Genomic DNA, 17,441 nt, shown 5'->3' with positions numbered 1-17,441 from the left:
CAGTTAATCTAGGACCAACAAACAGAAGTACTTTTTCACACAATGCATAATCAACTTGTGGAATTCTCTGCCATGAGATGTGGTGACAGCCAACAACCTGGATGGCTTTAAGAGGGATTTGGATGACTTCATGGAGGAAAGGTCTACAATGGCTACTAGTTGGAGGGCTATAGGCTACCTCCAGCCTCAAAGGCAGGATCCCTCTGAGTACCAGTTCCAGGGGAGTAATGGCAGGAGAGAGGGCATGCCCTCAACTCCTCCTTGTGGCTTCCAGCGGCATCTGATGGGCCACTGTGTGAAACAGGATGCTGGACTAGATGGACCTTTGGCCTGATCCAGCAGGGCTGTTCTTATGTTCTTATGAAACTTTATCTGAAATCCAAACGTTCCCTGTGTATAGAATAACAGAATTCATTTTCATAGAAATCCTGGACATATTCTAAACTCATCTTGGATATTTGAATGCATATTTTAATTGCAGTTTGTATAGGATTTATTAGCCTGATAAATGTCTGCACTAGAAAACTGAACAAATGCTGCTAAACCTAGTATTATTTTACACACACACAATCACTTATTCATAGGCAAAAGCCTCCTTGTTTGCTTGAATTACTTTACACAAAGTATTAGTTACTTTGCACGAATAAAGGCAAAGTCGGAATACTGAAGAGAACTAAATACAAGGAGAAGGGATTGCACTCTAGGACCCAGGTTAAAAGGATTTCTAAGCATATCCTTGTTTCTTGGGATTGCTTAAACCACAGCTCCTAGTTCACTTATGGGAAACGTTGGTGTATGAAACCAGGAAGTATGAGATTTAGCCAGGTGTTTGTGAGGAAGGGAGGCATGCACTGACTTGGCTTGTTCATGATCTGGGAAATTATGATGGTTTGGATTGTCTGAACTGGGCCTTAGAGTAAAATCTCAAAATTATTTACAAATGTATAGTTCATTGAATTTCCAGGTGCTGTGAGATTGGGTCATTTTATACTTTATGTTTTAAAAGGAGTGGGGAAAGTTTATCGTTTTCCCCACCCAGGTCACAGCAGTGTCTTCATTAGATCTGTTTGGAATACAAACCCTGGGGTAAATCAAAGTAACCTCTCTATTTCTTTTACCCTCAAGTCTGTCACAGATGACGGAATAGAAGCTGCAATTGGGGTGCAGATCAGGAATTATTATTAAAGGGCACAGTGAAGAAAAGAACAAGAGAAGACAAAAACAGACATTTCAAAGAACAGAAGCCCAGGAGGCAGGAGAGGTTAACAGTAGGGAGAAAGAAAAGAAGATATAAAATAAGGCTGAACTCGACCCAGGGTAGATTAAACAGAAACAAAGAGTAGCTGCAGTAGGAAAAGCAGTGCTGAAAGTACAAGAAAAAGGTCTGAGAGAAATATGGCAAGAGAAGAAACGGAAGAGTAATGAATATTATCTTCTGAGGCTAAGTGCCTTTAATGGAATCTTGCTCATATTAATAAATGTATGGTTAGTCTTGCAAACATTTTGCATTTTTCTTTAGTTTGTACATTTGACACTGCAAACTTTAATTCTTTATGAAAACCAAAAGAGACATTTTTAGTTTATAGGCTAAGATTCTACAGATATTCCCAGTAGCAAGACATAAATTTTTTAAATGTAAACTGCCCTGAGCCATTTCCAGAAGGGCGGTATAGAAATTGAATAAACAAATGAATAAAATAAATAATAATAACAGTTAATGCTCAATGAGGTTGAAAAACTTGCTTCCAAAAGCCCCAATCCTTGCCTCCACCAAGTCCAGCTTCTGCACATCAGAAATGGTGTTTTCATTAGCCTTACTGGTCTATATGCCTGAGAGGGAAAAATATGCAGAGAACAGGAGCATAGTAGTTTATGTTGGTGTATTGGATCTTTTAACCCTGATCAGGAGGGATGTATGGTGAACTTTGCTTGTGCATCAAAACTTCTGTTTTTCTAAAAGTACTGTCCCCATCAACAATTTGAGCACAAAAAAGCACTGTTCCCTCAACATAGTGTTATCAGTATGCTGATGACACCCAAATCTTTTTCTCCTTAACATCATCATTATCATTATCATTATCATCATCATCATCATCATCATCATCATCATCATCATCATAATCATCATCATCAGGAAATGGCCATCACTCCCTAAATGCCTGCCCACTGGCAGTAATGGGCTGGATGAGAGATAACAAATTGAAGCTGAATCCAAGCAAGACAGAGGTGCTCATTGTGGGGGATCGGAATTTGAGAGATTAGTTAGATTTTCCTGTGCTAGATGGGGTTATACTCCCTGGAAGGAACAGGTATGCAGCTTGGGAGTGCTCTTGGATCCAAGCCTCACCCTGGTATCTCAGGTGGAGGCTATGGTCAGGAGCAGTTTCTATCAACTTTGGCTGATTCAACAGCTGCATCCGTTCCTTGAAGAGAATAATCTCAAAAGAAAACAGTGGTGCATCAGCTGGTAACCTCTATGCTCAACTATTGCAATGTGCTCTATGTGAGGCTGCCTTTGTACGTAGTTTGGAAACTTCAGTTAGTTCAAAATGGGGCAGCCAGATTGGTCTCTGGGGTAACTTGGAGAGAGGCTGCAGTGCCGACATGTTTCCGGGTGAAATACAGAGTGCTGGTTATTACCTTTTAAAGCTCTCAACGGCTTGGGTCTCTGGGCTGCCTTAGAGAGCGCCTTCTTTTGTATGATCCCCATCGCACGTTGAGGTCATCTGGAGAGGTATGTCTGGTGGTGACTTGGAACTGGGCCTCTTCTGTAACTGCTCCTGGCCTATGGGATGCACTTCCGGCAGATATTCGCAGTTTAGGCTCACTGTTGGCCTTTAAGAGAAAAACTTACTTGTTTGGCTTGGCCTTTCAAGGTTTTTAAATTGTTTTTAAAACATTTTAATTGGTTTTGAATTGTTTTTATATTGTTTTTAGCATGATGTCTTAAATGGTGTGTGTTTTTAAGTTTGTTGTACACTGCTTCGAGCCTTTGGATGGGGTGTTTCATAAATGTAATAAATGAATAAATGTATTTCCAGTGGAGTATGAAGAGATGCAGTCAGAATAAAGGGGAACGTTGAGAGAGAGAGAGAGAGAGAGAGAGAGATATCCTGGTATAGATTGCAAGCTCATGCACGTACCTAAAGAGGCTTTCTGTATTGTGCCACATATATTGTTGCTAAGCTTAGCAATTATTGCTGCATGTTCATATAACCATCAAACATGTATAATGCTTAACAGGGTATATAAATAAGCTGGATCCCTGTCCCCGAAGGGCTCACAATCTAAAAAGAAATTTAAGGTAGTCACTGGAGGTACTGTGCTAGGGCTAGATAGGGCCAGTTACTCTCCCCCTGTTAAATAAAGAGCATTACCGTGCTCTTTATTAAAGAGGCTCTTTAAAAAGGCGCCTCTTGGCCCAGTTAGCAGGGGTAAAGCAAGAAACAACTTGCGATCATCTAAGATTAACAAGGAGGTGGAATAATTTATAGAAATGAGAGGGGGAAGGGTCAAGAGAATGATTTCAAATATATTGATGTAGGTTTCTCAGTGTAAATTTAAGAACATAAGAACAACCCCGCTGGATCAGACCCAAGGCCCATCTAGCCCAGCATCCTGTTTCACCCAGTGGCCCACCAGATGTTTCTGGGAAGCCCATAGGCAAGTACTGAGGCATGCCCTATCTCCTGCTGTTACCTGTCGGATTATTGTAATGTAAAAATAATGGTTCCCTATCTCAAAGATCAATATTTGAAACTAAACATTGGACATGAGGTGAAGGAATGGGTACATAGGGTATACAAACACACGTTGTACTCTACAACCTGATACCTGCTACAGTAGCAAACTGGTTTTGAAAATGAGCGAGTTTCAAAAACTCTTTGTGATATAGTAACTGTTCCAATGAGGGGCGACTATGAAATATTCCATTGGCCAGCTGCAAGCTCCTATTTTATGCCTGAAGAAGTTCTCTGGAACCTTCCTGATAGTTTCTAAGAGTCAATACATGGTAATAGCAAAGAGGTACTACAATATGTAAACTTTGGAAGGGTTTCTGTGTTAACATCTAGGCATATATCATCGAAATAGTGTGTTGGATCCCGAGAAGGTTTTCCTACCCCTCTCTCTACTTCAGCCTGTTGCACCCCTCAGATCTGCTTATTGTAGTTGGGATAGGACACTGTGCAGGGCTGCAGCAAGATGAAGCAATTGGCAGAAACTGGGAGCCATCTTGTGCAAGTCAAGATGCCTTTTTGCTTGTGCTAGGATCCTTTTGGATCCAACCCAGTAAGCTGTATTCACCTTTTTAACTGCGAATGAAGGTGTCCACAGCAGGCACTAGAGAAAAAATTGAATGGGGAGCACAGAAGGGAGAAAGTGATTATTTGGGTGGGTGAGCTGTGTCCCTTAAGTTAGATTTCTGAAATCTAAATAGGAGGGCAGGTGGGAGGCAAACTACTTGTCTGAGGGGGTACTTGCCCCTCCTTTTAAGTCACCCCTTGTACACATGTCTTGTAATCTTAATAGCGGAATGAACCATATGATTTATTTATGGTGCATAAACTATGCAAATGTTTGACCTGGGTGGCACTTCTGGCATAGTTGCAGATCTGAGAGTTAGGTGAGATCTGAGAGAAGTGCTACTGAAATTATGGAAGGCAAATTCTCTTCAATTTAAAAGAGAATTTTATCTCACACCAGATTTTCTTATGGGAGGAATATAACCTGGAATGAATGTATATGCTTGACAAATACAGTATTGTCACAAGCATGACATGTTTGAAGTGAATGCAGAGTTACAATGTAGGGAGTGAACAGTGTTTTCCCTTTAATCATGGGTTTCATGAGGTGTGTGTAGATACATGAATACAACAGATCTTAATTCTCTGCCTTTTCTCCCTTTTAGTTGTGCAATTTAAATAAAATGGGATACCTATTATGTTAACTTGAACAGTGCATGTCTAAGTCTCACAAAATAGCAATACTCAATTATCATTATGCAATTTAAATCTCACATAAAAATGAGTTTAATGCTTTTGCATCTAATAACTATGCAAATAAAGTTCTTTCCATTCCACTTAACACAATTAAAATTCCCAGCAAGTTAAATATATTGAATTGTTTATCTATGGAGAGATATGTAGGACACCAATTAAGTTTACATGGATAAATGCAGATTTGTGTTTTGTGAATGTCAAGTTGACAGAAGCTTAATACTGTAAAAAGGGCTAATCAACATAGAATATGTTTAGTGTCAGTAAATATTGATACTGAAGAATGTTTCCTATGAATGATGAGGTACAACAGTCGGCGTATTCTGAATCTTACTAATTAGATCCTACGTTTTGTATATTGCTGTATTCATGCAATTTCTGTATAAATGTATATTACATGTATGTAAAGAGACATTGGTGAGTCTCATCACACCGCCCCCCCTGCTCTGCCCCCAACAATATTAAAGTATAAGTTTTGCTTGAATTTAGTTCTGCATTAGAGTTCAGAAGTCAGGTTTTGCTGGGGATATTCTGTTTTTTGTGCATGTCATCTGTGTGTTGTAGTTTAGTGCAGAAGCTGTGATTGCAACTGAAGGAAAAGGGAGGCTGGTTACTAATATCTTGCATCTGGACCTTGGTGCAGTTAATCTAGTATTTTGACCGTATCAAGTTTAGTGTGTTTTAGGTCTGCACAACTCAAATGCCCTGAGGCCGGAACCATCCACAACTTGGTGTGCAGGGGCTGAGGTCAAATTTTTAGCACATTATTACATTAAAATTTAAAATAGTATTAGTCACTTGTGGATCTATTCTTCCTTTCAATGGATCCATTGTTTTAACCAAGGATAGTGGCCAGAGAAAAGGTCCTGTCCCTGCTCAATCACTAGGGCCCCTAGAGTGCATGCCAGGCCCAAACAAATGCCAAGTCCTCTTCTTCCCTAAATTGTTGTTGCTTTCAGGCTGTAGTGCTAGGCATGCTTACATGGGAGTAAGCCTCACTGGGCACATCATGAAGCATATTTCTGAAAAGGCATGCACAGGAAGGCACTATAAGGCAGTTGCTAGCTTCTGTGTTGCTGCAGGATACCTGGGGGCCAGTAAAATAGTCCCTGTGGGCTGAATCTGCCCCCCAGGCCTTATGTTGTACAGGTCTGGTGTATTTGGACCTGACCCTTTTCTAATCTGCTCAGCTGTGAAGTAATGAGTAAATGAATACGAAGCCCTATGACAGGCCTGCTCAACTTAGGCCCCCCAGCTGTTCTTGGACTGCAACTCCCACAATCCCCAGTCACAGTGGCCAATAGCCAAGGATTATGGGAATTGTAGGCCAACATCTGCAGGAGGGTCGAAGTTGAGCAGGCCTGCCCTATAACAAAGCTCACAGCCAATACTGTGTAGCCTTATGTATTCAGGTACGTATTACCAGACCAAAATATCATTTCATGCCTTCAATAGGTGACTAATCTGCACAATCTCCAGCACAATGTAGTCAAAATACATGTCCCAAATGCTACTTTCCCATTTTCATGAACTGTATAAAATGCTTGGAAAGTAAGTTGAATAATCTGTTCTCTAATTATGAAAAATACAGATTGATTTAATCATAGTCTATTTTTTATAAGGGATATAATAGGATTTGGGGCATGATTGTTCCTGCTTCAGTGCACAGAGCTGACTATGAATACATCTGAGTATCCATTCAGGCTTACAGTCCCTTCATAATAAAATGTATACTGCAAAATGGCAGCTATAGAACACCCTTTAACTATCAGTAGTGTGTCTTGGTCCTATCTCTCATGAAAGCCAGTGGTGTATGAAAATAAAAGTTTTCCTAAGAAGTCTACCAAAGTTACTAGCCCACATAAGCTTAACTAACTTGCTGCCTATGAGATACCAATTATAACTGGTTGCACATACAGCCTAAAGGAGGTGGTGGAGCATTCCAATTATCTTTCAGTTTACAAATGTTTTCCTGCCTGGTCAGCTGGAGAAAGTTCTTCCTCCCTGCAGGAAACCAGGTGAGAGAATATTTTGTTACAATACTTTGGGTCCGGAGGATCCTAATTTAAATCCACGTTTCACCATATAGCTCACAGTTGACAGAGGGCCAGTTGATATTTTGACCTGACTTGTGAGGATAAACAGCAAAAAACCCATGTATGTTTGCTGACTTCCTTGGAAGAAAGGATGCCCGCCCCTGAGGAGTTTACTCCTGGATACCTGCTGCTTCTAAAATACCAGCCGGACATTAACATAACACCACATTCTCACCGGATCAAACAGGCCGGCCTGCATGTACACTGAACTATATATTATATTCATCCTACAGTGACTGTTGCTGGTGTCCATCTTATGTTTCTTTTAGGCTGTGAGCACTTTGGGGACAGGGATCCATTTTATTTAGTTATTATTTCTCTGTGTAAACTGTCGTGAGCCATTTTTGGAAGAGTGCAGTATAGAAATAGAATAAATAAATAATTAATAAACCACTCCTGTATTCTTCCAAGAAAACCACATGGAATGTGATCACTAGGAGTGATCGACGGCACAATATTTCTTTCCTTTCCATCTACCTCAATCCCCTTAATTCCTCCACCTTGCCTCACTGTGCAGCCAAAGGGATTTGAGGGCCAAGCCAGAGAGCAGTGGAGATAAGGGGCAGCCTATCTTACCCACAATTTAGAGGAATGGGTCCTGTCCACTGGCTGTTAATATTAATCCTTGCTGTAGGTATTTTATAAATAGTATGTACCCAGTTTATTTATTTTTATTTTATTTATTATTAAAACTTTTATACCGCCCTTCCAAAAGGCTCAGGGCGGTTTAGGTTTAGGAAGTTAGTTGGGAACCTGAATTTCTCTAAGGTTGCCAGGAGGATGTTTCTTTGTACTTTGTCAAAGGCCGCCTTTGCAGGACAGCAGGAAGGCCAGTTCATTCTTCCAGGACATGATATGAATATGATTGTGCACCAAAGGTATGTTGTCCGCCCCTTGGCGCCTAGGTATAAAGCCAACCTGTCCTGGGTGTACAATAGTATGTACAGAGCTATTGAAACAGGTTGCCAAAACTGTAGCAAAATTTTTGACATCAGTACTTAGTAATGATATTAGTCTATAGTTTTCACATTGGTGCAGATCCCTTTGTGGCTTTGGTATGAGAGACACATTTGCCTCATACATGGTATGTGGCAACTCGCATATTTGTGGCTTCTTTAGCCACCTCTGCCAACAATGGGGCTAGTTTATCAGAGAATGTTTTGTACCAATCAGATGGGTAACCATCCTTGCCTTGGCCTTTCCGGGTTTATTTTTTTTTCAATTGCTTCTTGGATTTCAACTAAGGATATAGGTGCATCTAGATTTTATCCGGGAATTGCTGGATCTCTTCACTATCATGGGAGGGGACATGGTTATATAATGCTGAATAACAATGTTCAGAAGCCAAATTAATTGCCTTGTCTGTATCTAATTGCCCTTTACTGTCCTTGACGCCTGTTATATGGGAGAGAGTCTGTATTTGTTTGATCCTATAGGCCAGAAGCTTGCCTCCTTTTTCTCCTGATTCCCAGTATGTTTGCCTCGAGCAAGCTAGGAGGAAGTCAGCCTGCTTGGCATGAATCAGATTTACTTCATACTGTAGCTGAAGTATGACGTATGAATCCCCTCATACATAGGTATGAGGGGATGGGTTGACATTATACTCCAGCCAAGCCACTTTGATTTTCTCTTCAGATCCCTTGTTTCTCTTGAATTCTTCCTTTAAAAAAAAAAATGAGGCAAAGGCAATAATCGTGCCTTATAAGTATGCTTTGAGAGTATCCCAAAGGAGCACACAGCTAATTCCTGGGGTCCTATTACTTCAAGAACTCTTGAATTTCAGATCCAGTCATTGTAATGAATTTGGGGTCCTTTAACAAGGATGTCTTTAGCCTCAGTTGTTTCTGCTTCTGGTTTCCAATAACTGTCAATTGTATTTTAATACTACTGGTGCATGATCCAAGATAATGAGTGGGCCAATTTCACATGCAATTACATGTTTCCCCAAAATTGGTGCCAGGGGCCAAAAGTCGATCCTTGAGCTTGTTTTATGGGTTTTTGATAAGAAAGTGTAATCCCTGTCTTTGGGATATAGTAGTCTCCATGAATCTTAGAGGCCAAGGTCCGCCATTATACCATTTAATAGAACACATGATTTTGATAACACATATTGCCCTGTGCTTCTCTCCATTAAAGGGTTCAGGACCTTGTTAAAGTCTCCCCCATAGATTAGATTATTGTTCTCCCTTGTAAGAAGCTTAGTGTAGGAAGGGCAATCCTCATTATGGGCATTCTCTTGGAGCATAGAAACACATCTGCAACATCATTCTTATTTTCAGTTCTTTTCACTTAATGAACAAAAAGTACAGAAGTAATTTCAATATATTTCTAGTTTTTGTGAGTTTAGTCTTAGTTGCTTGGATTATCATATGTGATTTTAAGTTGATGCAGAAGGAAATATCATTGTAGGATGAATATAATATATAGTTCAGTGTACATGCAAGCTGGCCTCTGTTTGATCCTGTGAGAACGTGGGGTTAATGTCTGGCTGGTGTTTTGGAAGCAGCAGGTATCCAGGAGTAAACTCCTCTGGGGGCAGATTTCTGTAGCCTCATAGTTATTCACACAGATGGGGGATACCTTGTGAACTTTCTCTGAGGTCATGCTAAACTGCAAATCATACTTTGAAATGTCTGAAGTCTTAGGTATTGGTTACCTTGTGGTTGAAGCTATATCACTACAGCTATTAATTCACTTGAAGGCTTGCTTAAACCTCGAGGTTTTATTTTTAGGATGAGTTCAGAAGGGGAAAAATGCATGTTTAGAATGCTAATTTACATACCTAAAGCATTTTCATGGTTATGCTTCCTAGATACCAAGTGCTTTCTCTTTATCCTTGAACTCTAAAAATAGTCTTTCAAGGCTGAAAGGATTTCAAGAGCCTCTGATTTCTCTCATATATATGGTTTGGAATTAATTAAAATACTATTTGATTTTAGGTCTTGGGGGCAGTCAATAGAGAGACAAATCCCTCTCATCAAATATCATCTCACCAGGGATCTTAGAGCAGTTTGGGCAAGAAAACATGTTGACTGTTCTGGTTTTTCATTGTAATATTTCTGCATTCAGTTAGTCCAGGAATGTGTGTGACTGTGTGTGTCTTAAGTGCTGAATTTGCAGTTGTGATAAAATCAGTATAGCAATATTTGAATAGGTGGCTTTTCTTATTCACAGAGGAAATATTTAAATACTGCATTGGAACAGGTTTTTTTGTGGGGGTGGGTGAGTTTGTCATGGATTATGTTTGATTTGTCATGGATTACGTTAATATGGATTTCGTTTGATTTAGTAGCTTCAATTAACAGCTTTATAAATATTTTGTGTGCAGCTTCTTGTTTGGAATATTTTACTGAAGTTGACAAGGAACAGAAATTTCTAAAGACATTGGTTTTCAAAATTACCATGTGGTTTAGAGACTTTTAGCTGAACCAAATGCCCAGCTTCTCATAATTTTAATGAGGAGTGGAATGTTTAAATATTCAAGAACAATAATTAAGTTGTTATGCAAGTATATCCTTCAGCTGTTGTATCAGTACGATATAGGCAGCTTCTCTGTATTAAGAGGCCTTGATATTAGCTAAACAAAAAGCTAAAACTTTCACAATATAGTGGAGAATGAATCTTAAGAACAATTTCAACTCAAAATGTACACAAATAGACTGTTCATAGTTCCAAAGCATTTAAACAGGAAATTGCCAATCTTAACGTGAAAAAGATCTTCTGACTAGTCTGCCCTGTAGAATTGTTTTTAGTGATATTGTCTGTATTATGAGGGGTGGGGATCTGATTGAGGAGTTGTGGAACTTGGTTTAAGCAGCTCTCTTGAATATTTAACAGGTTATCTCCTTTATTTGTTTGATTTTTTGTGTTTAACTGTGGTTTCAGAATGAATTGCTTAATAATAATAAAATGTCTTATTCAGACATTTAATATCAGGATCTAATGTATTCTTGGATGCTTTGAATTATCCACCTCTAAGCACCAGCCTTTCAAATGTAGCTGTAGAGTATCTTCTTCCAGATAGCTTTATCTTTTCAAGGATACAGTAATCTAATATGATTAAATGTTCTTTTACTTTTAGGTGTAGCGCACAATATTTCATTACTGCGGGAAGTGATAATCCATCCACGCTTTGTCCAGGGAGACATCAGCACTAAATTTCTTCCTGATGTGTATCCTGATGGCTTTAAAGGTTGGTTCCCAGTGGAAATGTTTCAGGGAAAATATGTGTTCATTTTCAATTTCTTTCATTTTGAAATAGTTTTCAAATTATTATTTTTAACTAAAAGTTAATTTTTTTGTTGCTCCAACTTGAAAAAAAAAGTTGTCTTGTAAAATTCTGGTAATGTTTACATCCTCTTTCAGGGACAATAAAGTTGGCTTTAAGATGTCTGATAAATGAAATTATGGGGAGAAACAAATTTTTATAGTAGCTAGAACTATAAAATTAAGGCAATGTTTTTCTGGCAATGTAATCCTAAATGCCTGCACTAATTCATCTACTTTCTTTGACACTGTAACATTGCAACCACACAATGGCATGTCTTGTGATGCTGCACTGGAGCAGTTATTGGTTTAACGCATCCTAAGCTAGTAAATGATGGCATACTGTTGCAGTGTCAGTTCTACTGTGAAGAGCTGTTTCTTTGACATGGTCTCTGTGCTTTACACTTCTGGGCTCTGCACTTACGCAGAGACCATGCCAGGAGCTTTCCAAGCTTCTCTCTCCTCTTTTTGGTGGGAACCCTGCCCCTCTCCTCATATCTGGCCAAGCATCTCCTCCGTCTTTCATCGTCCGCAATCAGTAGACTTTGCTGGATACTCTCCGAGGTTGTTAAGGTTCATTTATATAAATATTCTCTCTCCTCTTCCTTGGTTTATTCTTATTAATTTACTTGGAGTTGTTTCCGCTTTCAGTTTGTGTTGTTTTTCTTCAGACCACTCTCCCCCTCTCCTTCCTTAGCTCATGTAGGCATACTCTCTCTCTCCTCGTGCACTAGCTTGGGAGTCTGACCTCAGCCCAGCTGGGCTCCTCCCTCCACAAATAAGCTTGGCTTTAAGAACATAAGAACAGCCCTGCTGGATCAGGCCCTAGGCCCATCTAGTCCAGCATCCTGTTTCGCACAGTGGCCCACCAGATGCCACTGGAAGCCTACAGCAGGAGTTGAGGGCATGCCCTCTCTCCTGCCGTTACTCCCCTACCATTACTCCCCTTTGATTTCAGCCACAGCAGCAAAGCTCTGCACTCAGCGACTAGGTCCCAGAGTGAACAGACTATACATTTCCTTTATCAATCAGTCAAGCATCCATGACTACAACTGATGTCTTTTCCCTGTTTAGCCCCCACTGGTTAATCTTTGGTAGACTCTATCCCCTCACTCATTGGACTTCTTCCAAAGTCCCTGGATTGGCTGGTGTGTATTCAACACTTCATGCTGTATCCTGTGTTGTTAACAGGATCTCAACTTTATTGCTCATACTTGTTCAGTTTTCAGTGTGACTTAAAAGTGGAAATTTTTAGTGTGGCTGCTGTTACTATTACTTAATACTTTTCAACAAAGTTTTCAAAGTAGCTTACATAGGGAAAGAAAAAGAATAAAATAATTCCCTTTCCCCAAAGAGCTCACATTCTAAAAGGAAATACAGGGTAGACACCAGCAACAGCCAACATTTTATGCAACCAGTTCTCTTAATATTTGACCTTCTTAAATATATTTTCACCATTTTACCCTTTGCAAATGATCAGGTTCTGTCTTTGAGATAGTACTATTCTTCTCTTATAGTATATGTACAGAGCTTTCTCATACTACTCACAGTAGTATGATAGCAGCTTAACACCAAAATTTAGTAATGTGAATATGCTGAGGTTACTAGTCTGTAATACTGCTAATATAAAATTGAGCAAGCTGTTAGAATCATTAAATGACTTAAGTCATTATTATTTTTTAAATTCAACACCTTTTCAACTTATTTATACTTAAAAGGTATAGTTTTAAAACAATCATGCTATATCCTCTAACCCAAGGGCTAGAACGTTTTATTTTAAAAAGTACACATCTGAATACTATATTATTATTAAATGGATTTAAAATGGATTAAAAATGGATTTTAAAAGACAATTGTTCTGCCTATGTGCTTAACATGATTTTATTTGCCAAATATTTATCCATGTGATTGTCCATGGGCATTGGTATGCCAGCAATTGCTGTAGAACTACACAGGCACAGGTTCCAATGGTTTTTCTGTTTGTTTGTTTGTTTGTTTGTTTGTTTAAAATATTTGTGTCCCTCCCCTCCAGTACAGTGCTATTATTTATAAATGGCTCACAGCATTAATAAAATAGATACAATATAAAGGAAAACATTAATACAATTAAACAAGTTAAAGGACCAAGCTAAAACCACATTTAAAATAACAAATTTAAAAAGTTATTAAAAACCTAAAACTAAAAAGACCTACCAGATATAAGCAGCAGACAGAACATTAAAAAGCCTCTCTAAAAAGGTATGTCTTTTTGATTGTTAAAAAAAAAAAAAAAAAAAAAAAAACTTAAGGAGGGAGCATGGCAAAGCTCTTCTGGAAGGATTTTCCAAAGCCGAGGAGGCACAACCAGAAAGGCCCTGTCTCAAATCCTGTGTCTCTAGTCCTTCATAGTGATGGTCATGTGGGAAAACGTCACCTGGAGATGGCTCTGTGAACTGACTCTGAATTGCTTACATTTGACTAGACTTTGGAAAAAAGGGGAAAATAGAGCAAGAAAAAGCAAGGCTGTTCACCCACTCATTCCTTGCGAGTGAGATCCTGTGCCTGTTTTTAATAAATTGAACTGCTCTGTGTGTTTCAGAAAGACAATTATACTCTGTATTGTTTTTTGTTTTAAGAGCTCAGAGGTCAACCATTCTTTTTGTGTTCCAAAACAAGATGTTTGATAATGATAGTTTTACTAATGGGCTTGTATAACACAAAAGTACCCATGTGCTAAGAAAAAAAATGTAAGATTTTTAAATTCAGAGATCAATAAAATAAACATTTTTAACAACTTCTTTTAATTCTGTGAAATATCCTGACAGATTTCCTATTAACCTCAGCTGGCAACTTTTAATTAAATTTTTACTTGGAGTGGAGTACTTGACACATGTTCAGGCTAATTTTCAAGTATATATGTTTTTCATGTGTCAGATTTCATCAACACAAGGCATTTTTGAAAGAAAAAAAGTCATTCTTTCCTTGTGCTTTACATTCTGTAGTGATGGGTTGTCCATAGGCATCTAAGTGGTATATACAGGATATCCTAAATAAACAGTAAGCCCTGTCTCAATCTTGTAAATAGATGAAATCTAGACACTTCTGCTCTTGTTTCTCTCCTTTCTTGAATGCCAAGGAAGAGATTATTAGTTGTACTGTTGATTTGGGGGAAAGGTGGTAGCATAAAAAGATGGTAGCATATAATAGGAGAAGTGTACCATAGTTATTAATTAAGCAGTTGACTCATACAAGGGATTTTTCACACAGTCTGCTATACATGCCTCTGTACCATCACAAGCCAAAATATGTTGGGGTAAGCAGTTGGAGGAAGAGTGTCTCCCTTCACCTTGTTGATGTCTGCAAATGGTCAGGCAGATTTGACTGACAGCTTCAATTTCATAACTAATAGAACATTCAGAGCTTATGATGAGAGAATGTTGAAACACCTCCTCATCTTAACTATACTGGCACTACTGTGCCAGTTTAAGAAAGTGTATTTTACCTTTTAAAAATGTCCATCAGTTGCAATACAGACTTAGCATAGGCTATTTGTGTCCATTAAACAACTGCAAATTTTTATATGAGTTCATATTTCAGAGCAAATTTGGTGCATACATGACCATGACACTGAGTAAAATTCTGACTCCCGAAGTCATGCAAATTGTTCTGCTATTGCTGCATGAATTGTGTGAAATTTCTTGATTCTTGAAGTGCTCTGATCTTCCGTATTGACCATACAGGTAGTTCTCAACTTAAACTCTTAGGGTTAAGACTGTGTCATTTAAGACATTTGTAAATTGCTACCTTTCAACTTTACTTTACCTGTGGGAGGGGAGGCTCCATTAGATGGCTGCTGGTGCATGAGCTAGAAGAGGTGGCAGCAATAATGACCGCTAGGGCTCATATTGTCATCAAGCTTAAATCGAATGCCAAGAAATTTAGGACCTTCAAAAGGAATATGTTGTTCCTAAAAGGAGGATACTTCTTCACAAGATGTGAAAGACAGTCAGCAGCCTGGATGGGTTTAAGAAGAATTTAGATAAATTCATGGAGGAAAGGTCTATCAATGGCTACTAGCCTGAGGACTATAGGCCACATTCATCCTTAGAGGCAAGATGTCTCTAAATACTAGGGATGTGCATGAACTGGTTCGGTGATTCTTTTCTGGAGCACCAAAGTCTGGCATTAGAGGGGGGGAGGGGCTTTAAGAGGCAGAGAGGATGTCCTTACCTGCCCTGCTGCTTCCTCCACCTCCACCAGCACTCTTATGCATCATACCGGAAGTGACCAAGGCATGTGTGCACACACATGTCTGCCACTTCCAGTATGACACTGCAGGAAGCTACACTGTAGCCCTGCGCCAACAATTTTGGGGAAAGTGTTCCAAGGGGCACCTTCCCTTCCCCTTAAAGCCCCCCCCCAGCTCCCGGGATTGTACAAACCAGTTTGTACACATCCCTACTAAATACCAGTTGCAGGGGAGTAACAGCAGGAGAGAGGGCATGCCCTCAGCTCTTGCCTGTGGACTTCCCAGAGGCATCGGGCCACTGTATGAAACAGGATGCTGGGCTAGATAAGCCTTGGGCCGGATCCAGAAGGGTTGTTTTTGTGTTCTTATTGGCTAACTTGCCTATCCAAAAGGTTTTCCTGCTGTCACTGCTGCTGCTTCTGAGCCTCCTTCCAATGCTATGCTGCTGTGCTGTGACCATAAGTTGGAGACAGCCCACACACTTCTTGCTTACCCTCCTTGCTTCCCATTGCCCAGGAGGAGGAAGAGATGTAGGTGAGCTACCCAGTTCACCTTCCTTCCATGGAAAAATGAGGAGGAGCCAGGAAGGGAGTGGGTAGCAAGGGTAAGCAACTCTCCACCATCAACTTCACTGCATGTCTGTGACTGACACACCACTAGCTTTGACTAGAGGAGGGGAAGAACAGATATTTGGCCTTGATTCAGGAACCAACCTCCTCCCCTTTTCCTTGAGAAAATAAGTTCCGTATTAAGATATTTTGATTTAAGACACAATTTTTAGGAACTTATTGTGTCATAAGTTGGAGAACCTCTGGTAGTCAGTTGATACAAAGCTAACTACATGTTTCTGACTTCAGACTGTAGGCTACTTGGAGCAACAGACTTATAGACGCAATGTTTAAAAATCTAGCATAAACTGAATGCTTTCAGAGAGAGAAACTACTATAAAATAACAAGCAAGTTGGCAGAAGTTTGTCTTCTAGAGCTAACTGGTTGCACCACAGTATAGAAAAGAAGCTTTTGCATCTTTTGACATAGATTGCCAACTGGCATCCTATGGACAACATCTGGATTACTTGGTAGCTTTTCTTTTATGGCCTACTTAACCCTACCTACCTTATAGGCTGAGCAAGTCTCTCAAGCATTTTGCTTGAGCAGTACCACTCTCAGTTTGCATGAGGACTGATGCTATCCATGCCAAAAGCAGCACACAATAAAAGTAGATGCTGCCTCTGAGCTGGCAGGTACTTTTTTTTATCACAAGGTAATAACATAACCAGAGGCCTTTGCAAATAGCACATACTCATCTTTTATATTTCCAAGTATTCTTTTTTCTGCAATACATTGAACTGGGTACTGAGCAGTTGCTCAGACATAAGGTTTCCCACCATAAACCAGTTTGCTACCTCTGCTTTCGGTAGTAAATTACTGAAGTGTGTGCTCTTTGAACCAATTCAAATATCATTCATTCATTCATTCATTTAATACCACCCATCCTAATGCGTCTCAGGGAGGTTTACATTAACAATTTAAGCCTATTAAAATATTAACATAAAACAAAAATAATAATAATTTTAAAACCAGTTAAAAGCCCAATCCTAAGTTGCCACCAGATGAACTGGTGGACCGGAAGAAGGACCTCTTCTAATGATCTTAACTGAGGTTTCTGAACTACATACAAAGATAGCCCTACAGAGAGTACACTGCAGTAATTCAGCCTGGTGGTTACCAGCGGGTGCACTGCTGTTTTGAGGTCATTTTCTTCAAGGAATGGGCGGAGCTGTTGTATTGGCAAAAGCTGGTGAAAAGTAATCTTGGCCAGTAGGGATATGCGCGAATTGATTTTTTCAATTC

The 17,441-nt window shown here is 39.5% G+C and overlaps 1 protein-coding gene across 6 annotated transcripts in view; it reads left to right on the top strand.

Moving 5' to 3' along the window:
* Positions 1-17,441, top strand: part of PCCA (propionyl-CoA carboxylase subunit alpha) — a 335,273-nt gene that overhangs the window by 161,764 nt on the left and 156,068 nt on the right. For all 6 annotated transcript variants that reach the window (XR_008319164.1, XR_008319165.1, XM_053307833.1 and 3 more), the window contains one exon: positions 11,175-11,285. Coding sequence is in view for 4 of the 6 variants with exons in the window: in XM_053307833.1 (XP_053163808.1) it covers positions 11,175-11,285 (111 nt within the window). In the remaining 2 variants the exon portion in view is untranslated. The remainder of the gene's footprint in view (positions 1-11,174; positions 11,286-17,441) is intronic.

This window comes from Hemicordylus capensis, chromosome 3 (genome assembly GCF_027244095.1).
Source record: "Hemicordylus capensis ecotype Gifberg chromosome 3, rHemCap1.1.pri, whole genome shotgun sequence".
NCBI lineage: Eukaryota > Metazoa > Chordata > Lepidosauria > Squamata > Cordylidae > Hemicordylus > Hemicordylus capensis.
Note: the sequence above shows the minus strand (reverse complement) of the source record. Positions and strands in the feature narration are given on the sequence as shown.